This window comes from Ostrinia furnacalis, unplaced genomic scaffold, assembly GCF_004193835.3.
Source record: "Ostrinia furnacalis isolate ACB-3 unplaced genomic scaffold, ASM419383v2 OfSCF4105, whole genome shotgun sequence".
Lineage (NCBI taxonomy): Eukaryota > Metazoa > Arthropoda > Insecta > Lepidoptera > Crambidae > Ostrinia > Ostrinia furnacalis.
This window is the reverse complement of record NW_021134344.1, coordinates 926878-948311: the sequence shown is the minus strand read 5'-3', so window position 1 is coordinate 948311 and position 21434 is coordinate 926878. Positions and strand designations below refer to the sequence as shown.

The window sequence follows — 21434 nt, the reverse complement described above, 5'->3', positions numbered from 1 at the left end:
TTGGTGTTGCGTAAAACTTTCATATTTGTTGTTGAAAATGTTTAAATGTCAAATGGTGCTTTTTTAGACGTTTTCAGGGAAACCTTTAAAGAGAAAAGAAAAGTTTAACAATAGAAATATTTTCCCTTTTGTTAAAAAACCCTTATAAACCACCATCGTTGTAGCTTTCCATCATAACGGGATCAGAATCTGGCAGGATGGGTCGACTACTAGCAGTTGTAGTGTTCTTCGTTGTATTGTTGTATTTCTTTTTGACTAATTGTGATTTCCTGTATACATGTGACAGGCAAAGTAGAAAGAAGTTTGTAACGTGTAAAATTGAACTGACTTGCAAAAGTTTTAATTCGACAAAACTCGGCTTAGAATAATCATGTAAGTATCTTGTTAAATGTAACCTGTAGCAAGGATAAGCGGTTATCACGGCACACGGCAATTTATCGATTTTGCCCATACATTTTGACGTCGATAAGAGTATATCACGGCGCGCATCCTAGACCATCCGTAGGCCTAGGATGCGCGCCATGTTAAATTTTATTGAGACATTTTATCGATTTTGCACGATAAGCGCATACATTGTCGTAGGCCCATTTAGATTCATTTGTCGTGGTTTTATCATGGCGCGTATCCCAGCCCGGCTGGTATTGGACATATCATTTAAATATCACCTCATCGCTTATGCAGTCGGATTCAGATTTATCTGCGCTGTGACTCGTCGAGTGACACGGTGTCGTTGTGGTATCGTCCTTGATCCGATTCTGAGCACTTTCAATCGGACATAAAAAATGTACTAGTAACTAACGATTGTTTTTGCACATCACAAGGGGTTTTGATGTTTTAGAAGTGCTTAACGCGAAGTTCAGGTGCTTCAAAGAGCATAGGTCAGGTTATTGCTCAATTGTGGTTTACTTTATTGGAATGGTAAAAAAATTACCACGATATCTTATTTGATTTTGCGCATAGGTTCTTCGTATCACAACCAACTTAGCCTACAGACGTTAAATGTAAAACAGGCCTCAATGCTTTTAGGCGTTCTCAATATTTTAAGGTCTTGCGGTGGTAGCCTTGGTTAGTTAGTTCGTCTATTGGGCAAGCAGTCGTCCCACGCTGGTTGCAGTCTCTAGTTCTCTACTCCAGTAATTTTCCATTATGTTATAAAACTTGAAAGGTGTGATCTTCACCGTGCTATCCAGCTTTCTTAAGAACTTTAAAACTGGATACTCCATTATTTTATAGAGTCGAAAGCCCATTGAACAGAGTAAAATAAATATAAATGTTTGGCAAATCATTAATTAGCTAAAATAGTGCTTAATCAATGTTCATGTGTTTTATGAATAGGGTTCATCAAAGGTTCATCAAAACACAAGAGTTTTTGGTCGGGACTGTGATATTGATGTACCAAATACCGTTACCATGGTCCACCGGGCGTTCGAACCCGCGGCGTTTGAAGGAGTGCGTTGCTAATGCCTTTTTTGTTTGGTTCGCTGTTGCCGTGCGATGCTCGGGCCGATCACGCCATAATCTAACGCTAAACTGCGCGTGGTTAAATTGTTACGCTAAAGAGGTGCAGCAAAGTTACAGTTAATGCAGTAGAATTTAAAATATTGCTCTGCTATAAACATTGGACGTGTCGGAAGCATTTCACTGATGCAAAAGTTATAATTAAGTATGCTCTATTCGGTCTATTCCGATTTGATCACCTGGCTTTGATCACCTAGGTGATCAAAGTCCACTTCCAGTGACAATTTAGAGTAGTCCACGCAGTGGTAGCTTGAGAAACTACAGACAAATCTATGTCCAGTAGGCAGTAGCAAGCAAAGGAAGCAAGATTTATTAAAGACCACATATTTGTGTACGTATTTATACGAATTGCATTGCTAGAAGTTTTTATTTGCGAGCCTTAATGAAAGCATAAAGAATTAGAATAATATCCATAATTAACGTGCACGGAAATTGACCTAGCAGTTTCAATATGAATCTGTGCCAATATTTATGGTAATTTCCTTTCCTTGACCTTGTTTGGTTTTGGTAGTCGTGTAAACAAACAGTTTCTTATATAACTTGACACAGATTGGCGTTAGAAATGTTTACTAAACATAATGAACGCTAATAAAAATGTAGATTTCGAATAATTATAATGCCTGCGAAATAAAGCTTTAGAACTGAATAAAATAGAGTAATATCGGATTCAGATCGCAAATTAAACGTTAACTGAACGAAGTAACTAGATACAAACCGTAGAGAAACGATCTCAGAATTACAACTGTCATGTTTTTGTTAACTTCGAAAATGTTCTTCTGATCAATTTCCCCCGAAGTAAAATTGGCTTGACTGGTTGGCTTTTTAATATAGATCCTGCTAAACAGAAGTTGCAGGCGGTAGGAATAGTTACGCTGTCACGTTTGTAACCTGTGGACAGGTGGCATGGCATATTGGAGGAATTTCTAGACCAGTACAGGACTGACGACTTTGACTTAAGCTTCAACCACACCAACGCGTGCAGATCGCCATCGCTGGCGCGATCATAGGCTAGTGACAGGGCGCGCAATCCATGACAGTCCGCGCGACCTGTCATTGGCCTATGATCGCGCTGTGATCGCAATGGTGATAGCGACCTGCACGCGTTGGTATGGTTGAAGCATTAGGGATTGTTTCAATGGTTTGGCCACACCGATGAATGATGTGACTCTTTGTTGTAGATGGTACGGCTACGAGAAGGACCACAACATCCTCGTGATGGACCTGCTGGGTCCATCACTCGAGGACCTCTTCAACTTCTGCTCGCGCCAGTTCACGATCAAGACTGTGCTTATGCTTGCAGGTACGTGACTATTCCATCTGTCTAGGGATTTATGGATCGTTTCATCCACGTAGACGCGCCCCACCAATTTTTGGTCGAGGCACACGAGGGAAGCGCGGGTAGATTGATCCGATTGCTCGGACCGGAAGAATGGTGGGAAGCGTCTTCGTGGATGAAACGATCCATACCATTCCACTGTCTTTAAGACTACAGACTACATATTTTTTGTCGGCCTAAATTTTGTAGTTTAGTCGGGCTGTTAACATTGCACTGACTTGGTATCGGCCGATTCTTCATACAAATTAGAATCGGGCCCAACTATCGGCCAAATAATAATCGGTGGTCTGCGGGGAGTCTTAAACTTAAAGAGAGAGCGACCCAAAGAACAAAGGGAATCTTGGCTTTGGAAGAATCTTCACTCCGGTTTTCACCTCTCGCCACCCTTAAACCTTTAATTACATAAGGGAACAAAGATTTCAATGCATGTATGTAACGGCCATTATTTCATTTCAATAACAAAAAGTAAATAAATATGATTTTGCTGCATCAATATTAATCGGTCGGCGATAATGCATCGTCGGTCGAATATCGATGCCAAATTAGAGTGATTAGTAAGTCTATAATAGCATGAGCAACACGCAATCTGATTGCCATTAGACGTATGACCGATTATTGCGAATCATCGGTTTTGTTATTCTTTATACGTTAATTAGAATCTTCAATGCTGGCTGGTTCCTTGTAATACGACGAGCATACATATTTTAAGGATTCTGATTGAATTTTGAAAACTATTAATTGTGATGATAATTATTAAATTCATTCATAAGCTATTTTAAAAATAAATACTAGAAGTTCAAGTCCATTTATAGAAACATTCAGTTAGAAGAACTGTTAGACTGAGTCATTGTTAAAATTGAAGGTTGCTTTAACGTGTAATTTTAACTATCGGTCGTACATAGGACGATAATATTATAGAGCATTTTGGGCGATCCAAGTTATTACAATTCGTTATTGGCTGTGTAATTATAAGAATCCATGTTTGTAGTACTTGTTGTTGTTAATACAAATATTACTCGATTCTTCTTCATCATGTCGATATTTGTTCTAGGATCCTTATAAAGCACGCCAACAGAAAGGGACTCAAAAAAACTTTCATTTTGAACCTTAAGACAGAATATGGTTTACATTGCTGTATATTGATGATAACTAAAACAAAATCCTCCCACAGACCAGATGCTCGGGCGCGTGGAGTTCATCCATTGCAAGTGCTTCATCCACCGGGACATCAAGCCGGACAACTTCCTCATGGGAATCGGCCGCCACTGCAACAAGCTCTACATGATCGACTTCGGGCTCGCCAAGAAGTTCCGCGACTTGCGCACGCGCGCGCATATTTCGTACCGCGAGGACAAGAACTTGACCGGTGAGTGAAGTTGAACCTTATTGCCAGCGCACAAGGCACACTTCCCGACGGCAGCGGCCGCCACTGCAACAAGCTCTAAAGCCCGGTCTGTGAGCACGTAGAATTTTGTCCAATGACCCCAAGCTACCCATCCTCATCGCTCGCGCGTAATTATGTTGCTGTCGCGCTCGCACACTCACTGCGGGCACCCGTCGTACAGTCGCGACAGCAGACTATACATACATGATCGACTTCGGGCTCGCCAAGAAGTTCACATCTCGTACCGCGAGGACAAGAACCTGACCGGTGAGTGAAGTTGAGCCTTATCCCGAGCGCACAAGGCACACTTCCCGACGGCAGCGGCCGCCACTGCAACAAGCTCACATATCTCGTACCGCGATGACAAGAACCTGACCGGTGAGTGAAGTTGAACCTTAATTGCCAGCGCACAAGGCACACTTCCCGACGGCAGCGGCCGCCACTGCAACAAGCTCACGTGATCGACTTCGGGCTCGCCAAAGAGTTCATATCTCATACCGCGAGGACAAGGATGTGACCGGTTAGTGCTTGGCGAATATGTTATCATAGGCTTATTCTCTACAAAGGCGTCATTTTGCAGTTGGCCTACTGTGAACAATGGGCCCTGTAGTAGGTAAGCAGGTTAGGAGCTACGTCATTTCTAATAAATAAACAAGTATTATTGCGGATTCCGTGGAGGGTAGTTGAACGGGAAGCATGGTCGATCTGTTTTAATGGTTTCAATTTATTATTTAATGGACTTTAGTGTACAAATTTGGTGTTATTTTGTGTTCTAAAGTGCAGTGAAGTGATAAATTATAAAAAACATTGAAATACTTCGAATTTGACCCGGTGGCGTCTCGAAACCTGCTTACGGGCATACTTAACTCCAAGGAATCCATGAAAAATCAATAGAACTGAAACACCCACGTTCTATTGATAACTATGTCAATATTTTTCACTCGACATTGGCAGAAATAAACCTCCCAGAGAGGTTTGGTTGCCACAAATAAAAAAATAAAAAAAGTATTATTGCTTTCTTTTTTCGGCCAGATAAAGCCGTGACATTATCCACGGAAAGATTTGATCACAATATTGACACGGACTAAACAAGTATAGGGCTCAATTCCATTTTGATTTGATTATGTTGTAACGAACCAGTTGATTTTATGAGCTCTCTCAAAAAGCTTATCTCCCAGGTAGATCAGATCCTTCATTTGCCTCTGGTAAATTGGAGAAGTCGTGCTTCTGCAGCAGAGACTTAACTAATGATGGTCAAGTTCCCATAACAATGAGTTCGATCATTTGTTGCGCAGGCACGGCGCGTTACGCATCAATCAACGCGCACCTCGGCATCGAGCAATCGCGGCGGGACGACATGGAGTCACTCGGCTACGTACTTATGTATTTTAATAGGTGAGTTCGCACTTGCTGACGTTTTTGATACAAATGTGAGTTTAAATGATTAATGTAGAGCAAAATAATCGAAAAGATTGTGTCGAGTAAAGATATAAATACAATAGAATGGGAATCCAAATTCTTACACAAAAGTTTGTGTCATGTGAGCCCGTTCGCCCAGTGTGGACGCACTATTAGAACAACAACAACAATATAATTTGTAGGCACAAAAGTTTAATTTTTGCTTGGCTGCTTGCTATTTACAGGTATTCGCATAAAGTATGATCATTATTGATTTTTGGATTGATGTTTATTGCCACTCTTACAATCTTAAATAACTTACAATTGTGAATGACTGTTAGCCTAAGCGCATACCACAGACTTTTAGTTGGCCGATAGTTGCGCCCGATTGTAATTTTTATGAAGAATCGGCCGATAACAAATCGGTGTAATGTGCGCACTTTAATACATCTCCTTACTGATTAACAGCCCGACCCAACTATCGGCCAACTAAAAATCGGTGGTCTACGCCTTGGTTTATGCTTTCTTTTGGAGGTCTGCATAATGTCTATTTACGACTCACGTGTCTAGAAGATAAGGATGGGGATGATATCCAAGAAACGTGGACGATTCTTATGTTGGTATCCATTCTTCTATCGAGTGGGCTATTGACAAGTGACGTCACAATCCTATAGGCGTACGTGAATAGTTGATAAGTTGATAAATCAACTATTGGACAGGTATGCTCTAAAATGTATTGCTTGAGCCAGCTTGCTTTCAAGCCAAAAATTGTACCGCACGACTCATTTCCAAGGATTGCACCAGGTTTTTAGTTTTCCAAACTCACAACAACGTGCTAGGAGTCACAGGTACGATGTTGTGCAAGGACATGTCGAAACGCGTTCTGAGTCACCCATATTAGTCACTTTCCAACGGCGCCATAGTGTAGTTATACACAGTAGGTCAATCTACTAGTAGACCGCGTGGTATTAGTCACGTATACAAAATTATGTGAATGTTAAACATAAACTCACAGGTTTCTTTCTCGAGTCGAGTATTTTCTGTTAAAGAATATTACAGTAGGCCTAGCATGCGTGCCGCGATAAGCGTTTATGACGCCATTTTATCGATTTTACACGATAAGCCCATACATTTGTCGTCTAAAATTTTCGATAAGATTTTATCACGGCGCGCATCCTAGCCCGGCTGATAGAGATATTAATATTATATGGACTTTCTGCATGCTTCACGTGCGTACTATAAAGTTAACTTACCGTATCCTACCTTGATTGTGTAGTAGCGTTCGGATCGCTATCTATTTACAGTTAAAAGCGATCCAAACGTATTGTGTGAGTATAATTTATGCATAAAATGAAACAATACGGTATAACGATGTCCTTGACCTGGCTGCATTTGTGTTTTGTAAGTTTTGTCGCTGTAAATATAATTTTGCACACCAATATACACGATGCAGTGGGATGCTCAACCTTATTGTAGTGTTGTGATGTTGTTCAACAATAAAGTGCTTTGGTTAAATTGTCAACACAGCTTGACCTAGAATTAACAAAAGTTTCGAGGTCACCTAATTAGAAATTTCAAACAGCAGATTCATGTCCAACAGTCCATGAGCCTTTACATTTCTCATTACTTTTTTCTTGACTCAATGTTTAGCACGGTTTGCCAGGTAGACCTTATTTTACTTATAATAGTTATTAAGCTATTATCCCTTTAGTTAGACAGAAGGCCAAAGGATTTTGATAGAAATCTTAAACTGTAATATGGATCAACCAGTCAGAACGGCACTTTGTATGTAGCGCTCAATATTGCTGTAATATAATATGCTCTGTAACAGTCTGTTCTGTCGCCTATACCAAGCTACATTACTGTGGTCAGTCATGTGTGTTTTCCACCAGTATTTGTTCGCCACGTCATAATAATGGGACATACCGACACGCTTAACTAGTTGTGCAGTCGGGTGCGTTTCCGCGAAGTCCTTTCCCATAGCACTATTGTGCAGTTGCCAATGCTTCTGCAGTCTTTCCTTACAGCAAACGTATCAATGAGGGCTATCGTTTTAGCGCTCACCAGTTGGCGCCACTGTAGAGTAAGGTCCTGTCACTTGCTAGTCGCGAAGACAGTGGCGCCAGCTGGTGAGCGCTAAAGTGGTAGGAGGACTATCGCATTTGCACTCATCAAGATGGCGCCACTGTAGAGTAAGGTCCTGTCAATCGCCAGGGGTGCCAACTTTTAGGTATAAAAACGATAGCCCTCATTGGCACGTATATAATAACAGAATAACTGACTATATTCTGAATATAGTCAGTTATTAAATGGTGATGAATATAATATTCATCACCATTTCACAGGACGTCCACTGCAGGTGAGTAATAAGTAGGTATATTGTGAATGTGTAATAACATTGTCCATTTGTTTGTCCCGACAGAGGATCGCTGCCGTGGCAAGGGTTGAAGGCCATCACGAAGAAACAGAAGTACGAGCGGATTAGCGAGAAAAAGATGTCTACACCTGTCGAGGTGCTGTGTAAGGTGAGTATTGTCGGCACGCTGTAATTCGCCTTAGTAGTATGGAAATAGAGTCGTTATTAGACTTTTCTATATTCAATTTTGACCAAGATATGGCACTGATGAAAGTCAAAAAAGGGTTGCCACGGTCACCTTTTCTTTTGGGCCCTAACAGTTTTAAGACAAACATAGCAAGCAGCAGTATACATAAGACTTTTCTTCTGACCATGCCATTTGTGTGAAGCTATCTTCGAATCGGTAGCCTAACATCCTGGTGTGGACACGGCACTGGGGGCCTAACGCTGAATGTGCACTTCGCAAAATGAAATGCGCAATTTTCCATACTAATATTATACAAACAAACTCTTCAGCCTTTACATTTGTGTAGAAAAGTTCGCATTTTGCGAAGTGCACATTCTGCGTCAGACCCGGCACTGGTTTATATCCTTAGACAAATGCAGGCAAATGTTTGTCGTATCTGAACTAAAATTAGAAATAGACTTTAGATTCTAGATTTTATGTTGTCTTAACGGTGGCATAGGACTGTCCTCATATCTAACTAGACGTTAGGAATGTCTGACGCAGTATTTATTGATAGGCGCTGCCCACATCGGATAGTCGCCTTGGCTCATAACTTGTTTATTACACCTATTTATAAATGAGGGAGCGTCGTTACGTAGATCAGGACAATTTACTAGTACAGATTTGTTTTTGAAACTCAATTTCATATTTTCAGTCAGCGTCAAATAATTTGTATCATCTAAAAAAGTAGCCAATAAGTTCGCAACACGTCTTTGTTAGGCCCAGTTTTTTGATTCATAGCAAATTGTTAAAGGACAATGGGCAAAATGGTACCCGGCTCCAATAGATATGTGTCTAGTATCGTTTGAAAGGTCTTACCAAGATGAACAACTTTTACTATGACCACCAGCCCCAGATCTGGTTGTGTACGAAGATATACATACTTTTTTGCAGAATGGTACCCGGCTCCAATAGTTATGTTTGTAGTGTCATTTGAAAGGTCTTACCGAGACGAACAACATTTACTATGGCCACCAGCCTCAGATCTGGTTGCGTTCGATGATAAAGATACTTTTTGTGTAACCTAAGTATCATACAGTATGGAAGGCAGACGCGCTCGGGGCAGGGCACCGACGAGATGGTCGGACGCGGTGAGGAAGACGGTGGGCGGGAGTTTGCATCGTGAGGTCCACACAGCTTATGACCGCATTCTGTGGAGGAACACTATCTGTGGTCGCGATCCTCATCAGTGAGGGACCGAGGAAGAAGAAGAAGAAGTATCATACGTGTCCATCGTATGGTACTTAGGTTATGCGAGGCAGGAAGGGTTTACTGCTCCAGCATCCTTCCTTAACTCTATAATTATTGATGGGGATAGTTGTGAAATAAATGTTTATTTAAAGAAGTACTACCCCCTTATTAATAAAAAGTTACACCTAGCAATCTTATTATTTAGCTATACGAATACAACAAAAAAGTTAACATTATTCCGTATTCTTCATTACAAGGGTACATTTTAACATAAAAACTGGAGATTTTTAAAAAAATACTTAAATCTTGAATAACTTGGAAATGAACAAGTTTCGGGCATGGTGTCATATGTCTTAAATGACTGCAAATAAGCTCTACTTTGACCCCTTTCAAGGAATGTATCGCTTTACCTGTCACCCTGTATTGGTTATGGCTATTGGAGCGGGTACCACTTTCCATACATTTGTGCCCATCATCCTTTTGGTACTAATGGTTAAATATTAACAAAATGCTAACTAATAGTTAAAAAATGTACGAAAAGTCAAGCTAACCATTGTTCGAAAAACATTTTTTTCTGATATTTAACCACTTGTCATTTGACATCTGTCAAATTTGACCATTGCTTATTTTAACTACGATTCAAAAAACCGGGCCTTACTGGGCCTAAGGCCCAGTTTTTTGATTCATAGTTAAAATTACAAATTGTTAAATTTTGCTACTAATGGTTAAATATTAACAAAATGTATATATAAATAGTTTAAAAATGTACTAAAAGTCAAGCTAACCATTGTTCGAAAAACATTTTTTTTCTGATATTTAACCACTTGTCATTTGACATCTGTCAAATTTGACTATTGGTTATTTTAACTACGAATCAAAAAACCGGGCCTAAGACCCGGTTTTTTTGATTCGTAGTTAAAATAACCAATAGTCAAATACTTTACAGTGGCGCTAACTGATGAGCGCTAAAACGATAGCCCTCATTGAGTAAGGCGGAATGGAGAAATGTTTTGGAAAACCAATCAGATTGAGTGAAATTCACAGAATGAAATCTGATTGGTTGTTCAAAATATTTCTCCGCACAGCTTTGGTGGAAACCGGGCCTAAAACAATAAAGTTGGTAATAAACGTGGTGTTTCCAGGGATTCCCGGCCGAGTTTGCCATGTATTTAAATTACTGCCGCGGGCTAACCTTCGACGAAGCCCCTGACTACATGTACCTAAGACAGGTGAGTTGGATTTTATTATTTGTTAAGTTAAACTTCAATTCTGTTAGAGGAATCACTAATCTAATAGATTTCGATTTTTGAACGTAAAATTGGTGTATCAAGTCATTAATGGTCAAGGTCATGTGAAACGTTTAGTTTAGGCAAAAAATGTGAAATATAATATTTAGTGTTATTTACTACTATTCAGGTAATTGATCATCCTGTCTGACATTATCTGTATCAGACTTTCTATTTGACATTCAAAAGATTCGTGCACTTGTACTAGTTTCTGTTGAGGATAATTATTGATCATCAAGATACGCGTGGATTCTTACGTGACGTACAAAACAGTCACTCTACTCTGCATAAACTTTGTGTTCAGTTGTTTCCATTTGATCACCACACAACGCCTCAGTTTTCTGTGATGGTGTGTGGCTGTATAAGTGTCTATGTTAGCAGCTTTTTAGGGCGCCTTCAAATTAGAGATGTGAGAAACGCGGCGTTTAGTGGCGCTGCAACTGCGCTTTTTACAATAGGGATGTTTCCTGAGTAAAAAAGCAAGAGTTTGAATTAGTCAGTTACTATAAAAAAAATACTCGACACGTATTGTTATCTTTTTCAAAATAATGAAAATTTAAAAGAGATAAAGTGCGCTTAAGTTTAGAAAAAGAGGCCAGTGACGTCAAGGAGTGCTTAAAAGTGTAGCACTTTGTGACGTCACGTGGAACTTCAACGCATCATAACTTCGTAATTACTTGTTTGATTGACAAATAAAAACATACGCGTCCAATATTTTTTGACGGACTACGTTTTTTTTAGGAAACTAGCCTATTGTATGAAAACTAGTAGTGGCGTGCCCGCAATGGCGTACTGGCCTCACCGTAACGCTTTGTCACGCCTCTAATTTCAAGGCGCTTTATGTTTTTTATGCATTTGACCGCAATCGCATCTGGTGTTAATTGAGATGCAGTCCAGGATGGTACATATCTGCCCTGTGTAAAATGCCCGGATTAATAGTATTCAGGAAAAACAGAAGCAGGCTGTGAATTCCAGTCCCTAGCTGTTCGCATTATAAAAGAGTCATCGAAACGCTTAGTGCGAGCTGGTGGAATGTCGACAATGTAGGTATGGTAGGCTAATCTGCGTCTGGTTTCCCGGTGGAAAGGGGCTGGTGGAGTTAGGTCGTATAATTCCTACGCAAACTGTAGTCTGTAGAAAACCGTTAGAGAAGCTTTCAATTCTCTTTGTTCCGTCCGCAGCTGTTCCGCATCCTGTTCCGCACGATGAACTACCAGTACGACTACACGTTCGACTGGACCATCCTGCGGCAGCGCAAGCAGCACATGGAAGCCGGCGCCGCGCCGCCCGACCGCCGCTCGCCGTCCGTCCAGCGGCGCGCCGCCCAGCAGCCGCCGCAGCCGCCGCCCAACAACGAGGTGCGTACTCATACAGTCTCATGCCCGTTTTCACCATAAATCCCTAGTTTTTAAGTGACCCATATGAAAACAAAATTCCTGTTATGTGTTGCCATGTGACCCACATGATGTGGGTCACTTAAAAGTTAGGGATTGATGGTGCAAACGGTATCATCGTCACAGGATTTATACGGTCTCCTTATAGAACAGAGCACAGGCCTTGCCCTAAAAGCGGTTTCGCACTACATCTGATCTGTGTGCTTATCATGAGTTTAAGTTAGGTGTGCTCGCTAGCTACTGCGCTATGATTGTACAGCGCCTCTATCGGCTACTTTGAAGAACTAAAAACGTCATACATTTCTTTGACACACTCGATAGCGAGCACACCTAACGTGAACTCATGGTAAGCACACTGAATGCATCGAATCGGAATCGCATTTCGGAAATAAAACTACTACTCCGGATTGTATTTTCGCAAATTCGGATCGGATGTAGTCCGAAACTCTATCTATGAGATTGCCCAGACGAGTCACCCATGGAAGTCAGTGTAAATAGGTAGAGGAGTGAGGTCTCCGGTAATGAATTAACGTCATTGCCAAATTGCTCTAAACTCTCCTACTTGGCTTGTGGTATAGAATAATATTATACCAACGAATTTTCTGGATTCCATACCATTCGACAACGCATGTTAAGTCCAACGCGTGCGAGGATTTTTACATTATTAATGCTACATAATATTGTTATGTATATTTTGTTATTATATTTACCTAATAAGTTTTTCATTCTGATAAGCTATGTAGGTGTAGAAAACTAAATCAGCTCATTATGTTATTTCTAGTTTAGCTATGCTTGAAATTATTGACTAAAATAAGAAAATAAGTAAGAAACTGAACTCAAACTGTGTGTCCTCATCTCAAGTCTCCGTCTTAGGTGAAGTCGGTGCACGCGACCAACGAGTCGGCGGCCAACAAGCCGGCCGTCAAAGGACACCAATCCGTTAGTCAACTCAAGAAAAAGCACACCGCCATATCCTAACCACCACCGACCACTCGCTAACCCACTATGCGCCAAGCAGGCGAGATTGTATGCTGGAGCTTTCATTATTACTAAATCTAGGAGTCTTGAAATCGTTTAGCCCATTTTTCTGTGCGTTACTTTCGTTTAAAGAAATCGAAAAAAAAAACTCTTGGTTTTGAAAACTGAGGGCTATGGTTGCGGCAAAGAAAGCCCTGGCCATAGATAAATTATAAGAAACTTAGTTCAGATATTAACGAAACAATCTTTGGAGAATTCCCATGGTCAGTGTTGCCAGGTTTAATAAATTATTTATTTATAAAAAATGTATTTTGTCCTGTACTGAAGACATCAAAAGCGTCAAATGAAAGCTTGAGCTTATAATCACAATCATGGTGTGATCGCATATGCACGAGTCGAAAATTATTTCGTAATACAGTTTTTGAGTAACAAATCACCTAATAAAAATCTTGCCATCATCATTATTAATTTGTTCATCGTGCGTGACATATTTGCACGGATTTTGGTTTTTAAGATTCATATAACTCGGTGACAGTGCTAAAACAATCAGCTTTGTTACGTCAGTCATCAATTTTATTTGAATGTTATAATTTGATTTGCACTAATACGGTGAATGGATTATTTGAATAGTGGTGGATTTTGAAAGTAAACTCGGTGATATAGAGGGTTAAAAGTGACAATAATGTTGTGTGCGATTTGTCCATGTGTAAAAATGGCCCAAGTATTGTTATTATTTATTTCTAGAATATCCCCGTTCTATACACATCGATCTTTCGTTATGATTTATAGTTGGGATTCGTTTTCATAAAACGGACCACAAATTGAAGTGTTAATTTAAAATTGCTTCAAATGTCACTAATTCAATCTTTAGAAAAAGCTTTTGATCTGATTAGTCTAGCGGATTTTTGGGTAACTAAAAATCTATGACCAATAAACGTACTTATCATTTCTGTTCCCCAAAATCCTGCAGGTTTTGGCCATGTTGTGACAGTAACTTGTCAAGTCTGATAGTATGCGATTGTTAGAAACTGAGCTACACAAGGATGTTAATAATAATATGACATTGTCTATTGATAAATGTCTAAAAGTAGATGTGCATTTCGACGGGGATTTTAGTTAGCTTAATACGTTTCTCTGGCTAGAGTTGTGCAGGACATAATAACAGGCTGGCTAGGCACTGTCTTGCACAAATAGGTACACCTACATTATGTAAGCCTACATTTGAGTGTTAAAATTTTTGTGCAAAGATGATCTCTGATGATTTGTTTACCGATTGACACGCTATCGGTTAGTTATGCAGGATAATATAGTTGATAAAATATTGGTATTTTAACTTTATACACAGAGCGTTGGCGGATTATATTAAAAAACAAATAGCTGGTCGAAACATGATTCTGACCATTTGTAATGTTATGATATTTTATTCTTTGTATAGCAGATTTCTTGGAATGCTTAACTGAGTCAAATTAGCGTAATTTACTTTCGCTTTTACCATTAGTCATAATTATGTTTTAGTTATTTTAATATTTTTAATCCGCTGACCTTGAATGCGGTCAAATTCCGTGACGATAATTTCTGTTTTCATATTTTCTGTATCATGATAATATCACCATTTTATAGGTAACATTACTTCAATACTTGTCGCGCTCTGTGTATAGTAGTGTTACCATAAATTATAGCGTTTGTAGAACTTTTATAGTAGTATGTGGTGTGTGTACGTGTGAGTGAGTGATGTGTATTTTATTCTGTAAATTTCTACTTATTAAGGGTATAAACGCATCTTATTGATAATGATGTACAAGTTTATTTTTGTATACAAAATATTATTTGATATTTTGCATGAGATTGCCAATTTTTTTAACATCGGAACAACTTGGATAGTGATTTGTTAATATCTGTGTAATAAAAAATTGTATAAATTAAAAAATGAGTGTAGTTAACTCTTAAAAATAATGATACTTTGTGAGGTAAGCTGCAATAAGGTGATAATGTGGCGATGTGAATTTTGTATAAATTAAATAAAAACCTTCAAGTACATAGTTATTATGTTCATTTTATTCTCGCACGATACTCGGCGCGTTATATGGTAAATAAATTTCTTTTTTTGTAGTTAATTTAATAAATAGTCAAACCCAGCAATTTTAGTACATGTACGGTTAATATAATATCACCGGTATTGAAGTTGTACTTGTATTTTCATAGTGGTGTTTGTAGCATTTGTCAATATTAACAGTTGTGGAGTGGTTTCGATACGTATACACACACAGTGGTACTTGGTTGTTGTTTCATCCATCGTAACGTAATAATGAGAAGACATATTCACAGTCACCGGTAGCGGGCTCGAAAACGTTGAATTGTTATCGTTAGCCTAGGCGCAGACCATCGATTTTGCCTCGGCCGATAGTTTAGTCGGGCAGTTGATCAGTATGGGCATGTATGGAAGTGCGCACACTACACCAATTTGATTTGGCCAATTCTTCATACAATTTAAAATCGGGCACAACTATCGGCCAACTAAAAATCAGTGGTGTGCGTCTAGTCTTAGATTTATTAGAATGAGGGCTACAGTTTTTTACATAACAGTTGGCACTACTGGGGATTGACATTACTCTACAGTGGCGCCATCCTGTAGCCTTATTCACGTAACAAAACTTCAACGACAACGAAACACTGAGTTGCAATCCTATCGAGTAATCGTTCTATCAAAATGACCCTTGTGAAAACGGATTTAGAACTGTTTTTCAATGGGATGCTCACCAGTTGGCGCCACTAGCAAGTGACAGTGACCTTACTCTACAGTGGTGCTTACTGATGTGCGGTAAAATGATAGCATTTTCAATCGAGGTTACTTTAACAATTCAGCGGTTTCCGAGCCCCGACCAGTAAATAATCGTAGATTTAGTGACTTAACCCTTTCGTACTTGTATTAATTTTGTTTTTTCTCTTTCCAGTGAAAGAGATTACGACGTTCGGCAGCAAGCGGTGCTCCGGCGAAGAAGCGAGCGCGATAGCGGCGTGTGTGTGTGTGTGTGTGTGTGCAGTGGCGGCGTAGCATGGGTTGGCACCCGGGGCGATCACCCCCCTCCCCCCTGTCATAAGTCCTAAGGCACCCCCTGGTACCCCCCAAGATTTTGGGGTTTTACCTACCGATTCGAAGATTGAAAGACAATCGCACCCCCCCCGTATCATGACATAGACCGTAGACTTGCCNAAGGCACCCCCTGGTACCCCCCAAGATTTTGGGGTTTTACCTACCGATTCGAAGATTGAAAGACAATCGCACCCCCCCCGTATCATGACATAGACCGTAGACTTGCCATGCAGATGCGCCAGTGAGTACTAATCTGCGCGACTTGTGTCGCCCCTGATGCTCGGCACCCGGGGCGGACCGCCGCTTACGCCGCTACTGTGTGTGCCGGGGCCAGCTGCGTCAGTGCGTCGAGTGCGAACTAGCTTTTTTTCTATTACAGAGGCCTTTTTTAGTTATATCGTCGATAGTGAAAAGTGTCGGCCGAAACACGGTGACTAACTTTTATTGTTAGAGTTGTGAATCGATCTTACTTTGATTTGATTGTATTATACTTTATATGTTCATTTTGTAATGAATGAATTAGGGTCCATTATCGTTCGACTTGCATTTTTTATGAAAATAAATCCATTGTAACAAATATTTAACTCTGTGACATGTTCGGTTTGTAGTTTAATGTTACTCTCGATAATTAATTAGTTTGATGTTAGTTTTCCTAATTAGCTAGTGTTTACATTCAATTTATTGATTAATCGTAATGTCCTGAGTATTTCAACGATTACTGTATATAATATAGTGTATGTACGCCCGTGAATGGCTGAAATACTTTAGTCAGGAACTCGACGCGGTGTAAAACAATATTGGCTAATATCGTTCATTAAAAATTTACTGATTACTAATGTAAGTAGGTTTTTCTGTAATAAAAAGAGAAAAAAATATGTAAAAATCTAAAAAAATATCTAGTTAAGTAAATCTGATTCCCGCTCCGGCGGAGAGCGCCGCGCGCGTCCCCAATAGCTATAGGTATTAATTTTGGTTTCGATTCGGTTATAAAATAAGGTAATTAATATAAAATTGTACATAAAAGATATAGCCGCGAGCGCCGCTCCCCGACGGAGGTCGGTACATATTATGTATCGTGTATTTTAAAACAAAGTAAACATAATTGTAAATATTGAGACAGTGTTCATTTTAACTGTTATTTTTTTAAGAACACGCTAATATTTCGTTCGGTCTGTAAGCGGGGTCCCGCGACGCGTATACCGTAGAATCCGTTGATAGCCGCTCACCTGAAGGTGATATTTTTATATGAAGACGACCGTAGGCGACTCAAAGACCAGGCTCGCGGGGCCCCTACTCTAAGATAATGTAACAGAGATCTTGTATGATTGCGAGCGCGGATGTATCAAATGGAGACAAAATATATAGACTTTAAACTTAACGACATTGTAACGACAACACAATGACTATCGTATTTATCTCATTGTGATAATATGGATCTCAATATTCCTCTTTTCTACAAACATGCGATTTAAGGTGACTAATTATAATTTCTTTCCACGAATCGTTAAATAAATTAGACAACCGTTGTTTTGTCTCCACTTGAGAGAGCATACTCGATGTAATGCACCTTTAATTATTAATAAATAATAATAAACGATTAACTGTGGTTTTATTTTATTTTTTATTTTATTTGGTTTTATTCAATGAAACAATTTTGACATTTTTACACTTTATTCAACATCATTGTCGTATAACTTACAGTAATTAACAATATTCACTGGTCGCGCGGCGCGCGAGGAACGCCTAACACTAACGTATGAAGTAAAACATCGAGCGCCAACAGTTACACGATAATACTGCGTAGAATAACACATTATAGGTACTCGAGGATATCTAATAACAAGTATAAAATTTAACAAATGATCTTTACATAGTTGCCCGAACTTTACACCGAAACCAATTTTACATGCACGAAGTTAGGCCTTGTCCAGGAGGGCGAATTCGCCGCGATTGTCTTCGCGCGGACACGAGCGTATGTATGACGCGATTTACGCGCGAATTTACAACTCGCGTGTCTTGTGGACGCAATATTGTCGCGTGTATTTGCGTAGGATTCGCGACGAATTCGCCCGTCTGGACAAGGCCTTATAATGAGAAAGATTAACAGGCTATACCGCTACGAGGTTACATAGTAGGTACAAATGACTAATGTTCTATGCGCTAAACGAAGCATTAGTACAAAATACACCACTAACTAAGAGTACAAAACTATAGTTCCATTTTACACTATATGAGTGGGTTTTTAATGTGTAGGTGTTGCCATGTAATTACGTTTTGTTTCATTTATGTGCAATCTTTTTTTAACATCCTGTGTTGCCATTATTTTATGGGTTTTAATATAAAAACGAAGAGCATTGTTTTGATTTTAAATTAAAAAAAAACTGAAGCTTATGTATTATTCCCTGATCCGTTTAAACATTTTTATGTTTAAAATGACCATAAACTGTGCTCACGTATGTGAAAATTTTAATTCTTATAACTACACTCTTAATATAAATAATTGAATTCAACATCAAATTGACATTATTAATTGATGCAATTTATTTTTATTAGTTATAATTTTAACGTGTAACAACAGTTTGAATAATATTTATTAAAATGTGTAACACCAAACAAGATTACTTGAGAAATACTGGGGGTTAATATCTAAATAGTAATGATGTTGTTCTACATTCAACACAACGTCTATTATTGTCATAAACAACGCAAGACTCATACATTCTACATACATTTGATTTGAATAAAACAAATGAATAAACATAACAATATAAATATTAACAAAGTAGGTATTTTCTCACTGTGTCCTATAAACTTGTAACAATGATAAAAAGAAAGCGATATTTTTTTTTATTTGCTCTGAATCCGAGAACGTATACCTAACACATAGTGCAGTTAGATTTAATTTTCAAAAGATTGAATGGAATGGACACTAATGCACTATATCCATTTTGTTGTTGAAGGTATAATTTCATACTAATATTTTACTATATTGGAATTTTGATATTATTTGTGCACATGCCGATTTCACATACTGGTTTAATATTTGAGTTGAAATGTAACTATAGCAATGTAATTCATGTATGTATGATTTTATACATAATATGACCAGGGTAATTTATCTAAGGGGTTTTTTTATCAGGCAGCATCACACAAACAGCTTATTAATGAACGCTAAGTAATTTATCAAACGGTAAGATAAAGAATTTTCATTTTAAATAACATTTTAATTACTTGATGCCCTTAACATTAGACATGACATTAAGAAATTTAATCTATTTTAATATTAATAGCTAAACAGATCACAGAATTGGAATGGGCTCAGAAAATATAAAACTTAATAATATAATTGAATTGGAAGAAGGTTTTAGTAGTTAAAATATCGAGGTATATTTTTGGGAAAACTTAAAATATTTCAGTCAATTTTGTATAGCTGTTATATGAATATATTTTGGAAGATCTGTTAAAAATAACTACGAATAAGCATTGGTATTTTATCTAACTAAATAATGTTTTTTTACAATATCTCACTATTATTCATAAAAATTTAGGGATATAATTTATAGAAAAGTATCTATTTAAGCCTAGCCGCAGACTACAGACATTTTTTCGGCCGATAGTTGACCGATACCTACTGTTAATCATTATGAACATCTATGAAAGTGCGCACAATTACACCGAATTGGTATCGGCCGATTCTTCATACAAATTAGAATCGGGTTCAACTATCGACCGACTAAAAAGTCTGCTGTGTGCGGGGAGTCTAAAATGTTAATGTCTTTTAATTCGTAATTTCTCGATGTCCTGTGTTCAAACCTAGGAATAAGCAGGCCCAAAATGATACAAAAATTAATAACAATAAACTAGGTGGGAGTAGAGAACATTAACGTGACATTAATACAGATCTAAAGCTAGTGCTGTCTAGCATAAACTATAAACAAATGAAATATTGACCATTATGTACACAATTTGGTGAGACTACTTTAAAACTATAGAAATATTCATAAGAATAGTTAATAGTCAATGTAGAGCACATTAAATTTCTGTCAACTGTGTTTACAAAACTTCAAGCATTTGTGCGAGAAAAAAATCAGTGTTCCACTCAAAGTTAGCTGGGTCAAAGTTTAGTAACTAAAATTACTTGTTGTGCTCTCAATTTAGTTAGATTTCTGCAATTTAATTCTTTCGTCAAATAGGATAATAATATGTTCGCATGCCAAAGCTGATAAATACAATTTTTATAGTTACATAATTTATTAACATAGATTGAGATCGCCAAAAACCTACCTACAACATAGCACATTTTTTTACCACATTCTAAGTTATAAGACATTTTACAGCGTTGATATAATATTATCTACATTGAAGAATTTTATTGTAGATTCGATATTTTTCAGGAACACTATACCCAGGCTATATTGAAACAATGTTTGTCTTAGTTTAGTAACTGTTTATTTTCAAATATGACGATTCTAGCTTTTCTAATAACTGAACCGGATGTTATAACAATACATGTTATAGTAAAAATGATGAGTTACATTATAACTATAGCTACTTACGAGCAAAAATATGGAATCACCCCGTTGTGATTTGTTCCGAGTGATCTTAAGAACTGAACTATACAGGGTGTTAGGTAAATGGGTATATGAGCCGACACTAGCCCATGTTAACATGTTCATATAAATGGTATGAAGTCAGAAAATTGATATCTTCATTTTAATTATTTTATTTTTCATACAAATCGTATTTCATAAAATTTATTTTGTATGAAAATAAAAAAAATAAAATGATGATATCAAATTTCTGACTTCACCATACCATTAATATGCCCATGTTAACATGGGCTAGTGTCGGCTCATATACCCATTTACCTAACACCCTGTATATCTATGGCATCAATTTGGAAGACCAGTGTCGTGGCATTATCTACTGAGATGCTACGACACCGTGCTGAGTGGATACCTTTTCAGTATCATTGTAATTACCTACTCATTAAATAATGTTAAGTATTGTAAGTGTATTGTCGATGATACTGAATAAACATTTTTTCTTTCTTTGAATTTAAAGTTTACAATCTTACCTTTAAAATGGTACTATTTTTATTTATCTTTTATTAAGTACTCACTAAGTTCTTACTTACGATATCTCAGAATAAATAGGGTGATTCCATACTTTTGCTCGCGAGTGTATTTTGATTTGGCCGGTTTTCGACGTAACATTTTCTCATCTACAGCTTGAGCTCAAAACTAAAATATGTCAGCATTACATCTGATAAATAT

At 38.1% G+C, this 21434-nt stretch overlaps 1 protein-coding gene across 1 annotated transcript; it reads left to right on the top strand.

Moving 5' to 3' along the window:
• The first annotated feature begins 2670 nt into the window (after positions 1-2670).
• Positions 2671-16192, top strand: CKIalpha (casein kinase I alpha). Its single transcript, XM_028312773.1, has 8 exons — positions 2671-2818; positions 4026-4220; positions 5534-5633; positions 8059-8161; positions 10552-10638; positions 11877-12053; positions 12963-13028; positions 16019-16192. The coding sequence occupies exons 1-8, from the start codon at positions 2671-2673 to the stop codon at positions 16019-16021; spliced, it is 879 nt and encodes a 292-aa protein (XP_028168574.1). The 3' UTR covers positions 16022-16192.
• Positions 16193-21434: the final 5242 nt, after the last annotated feature.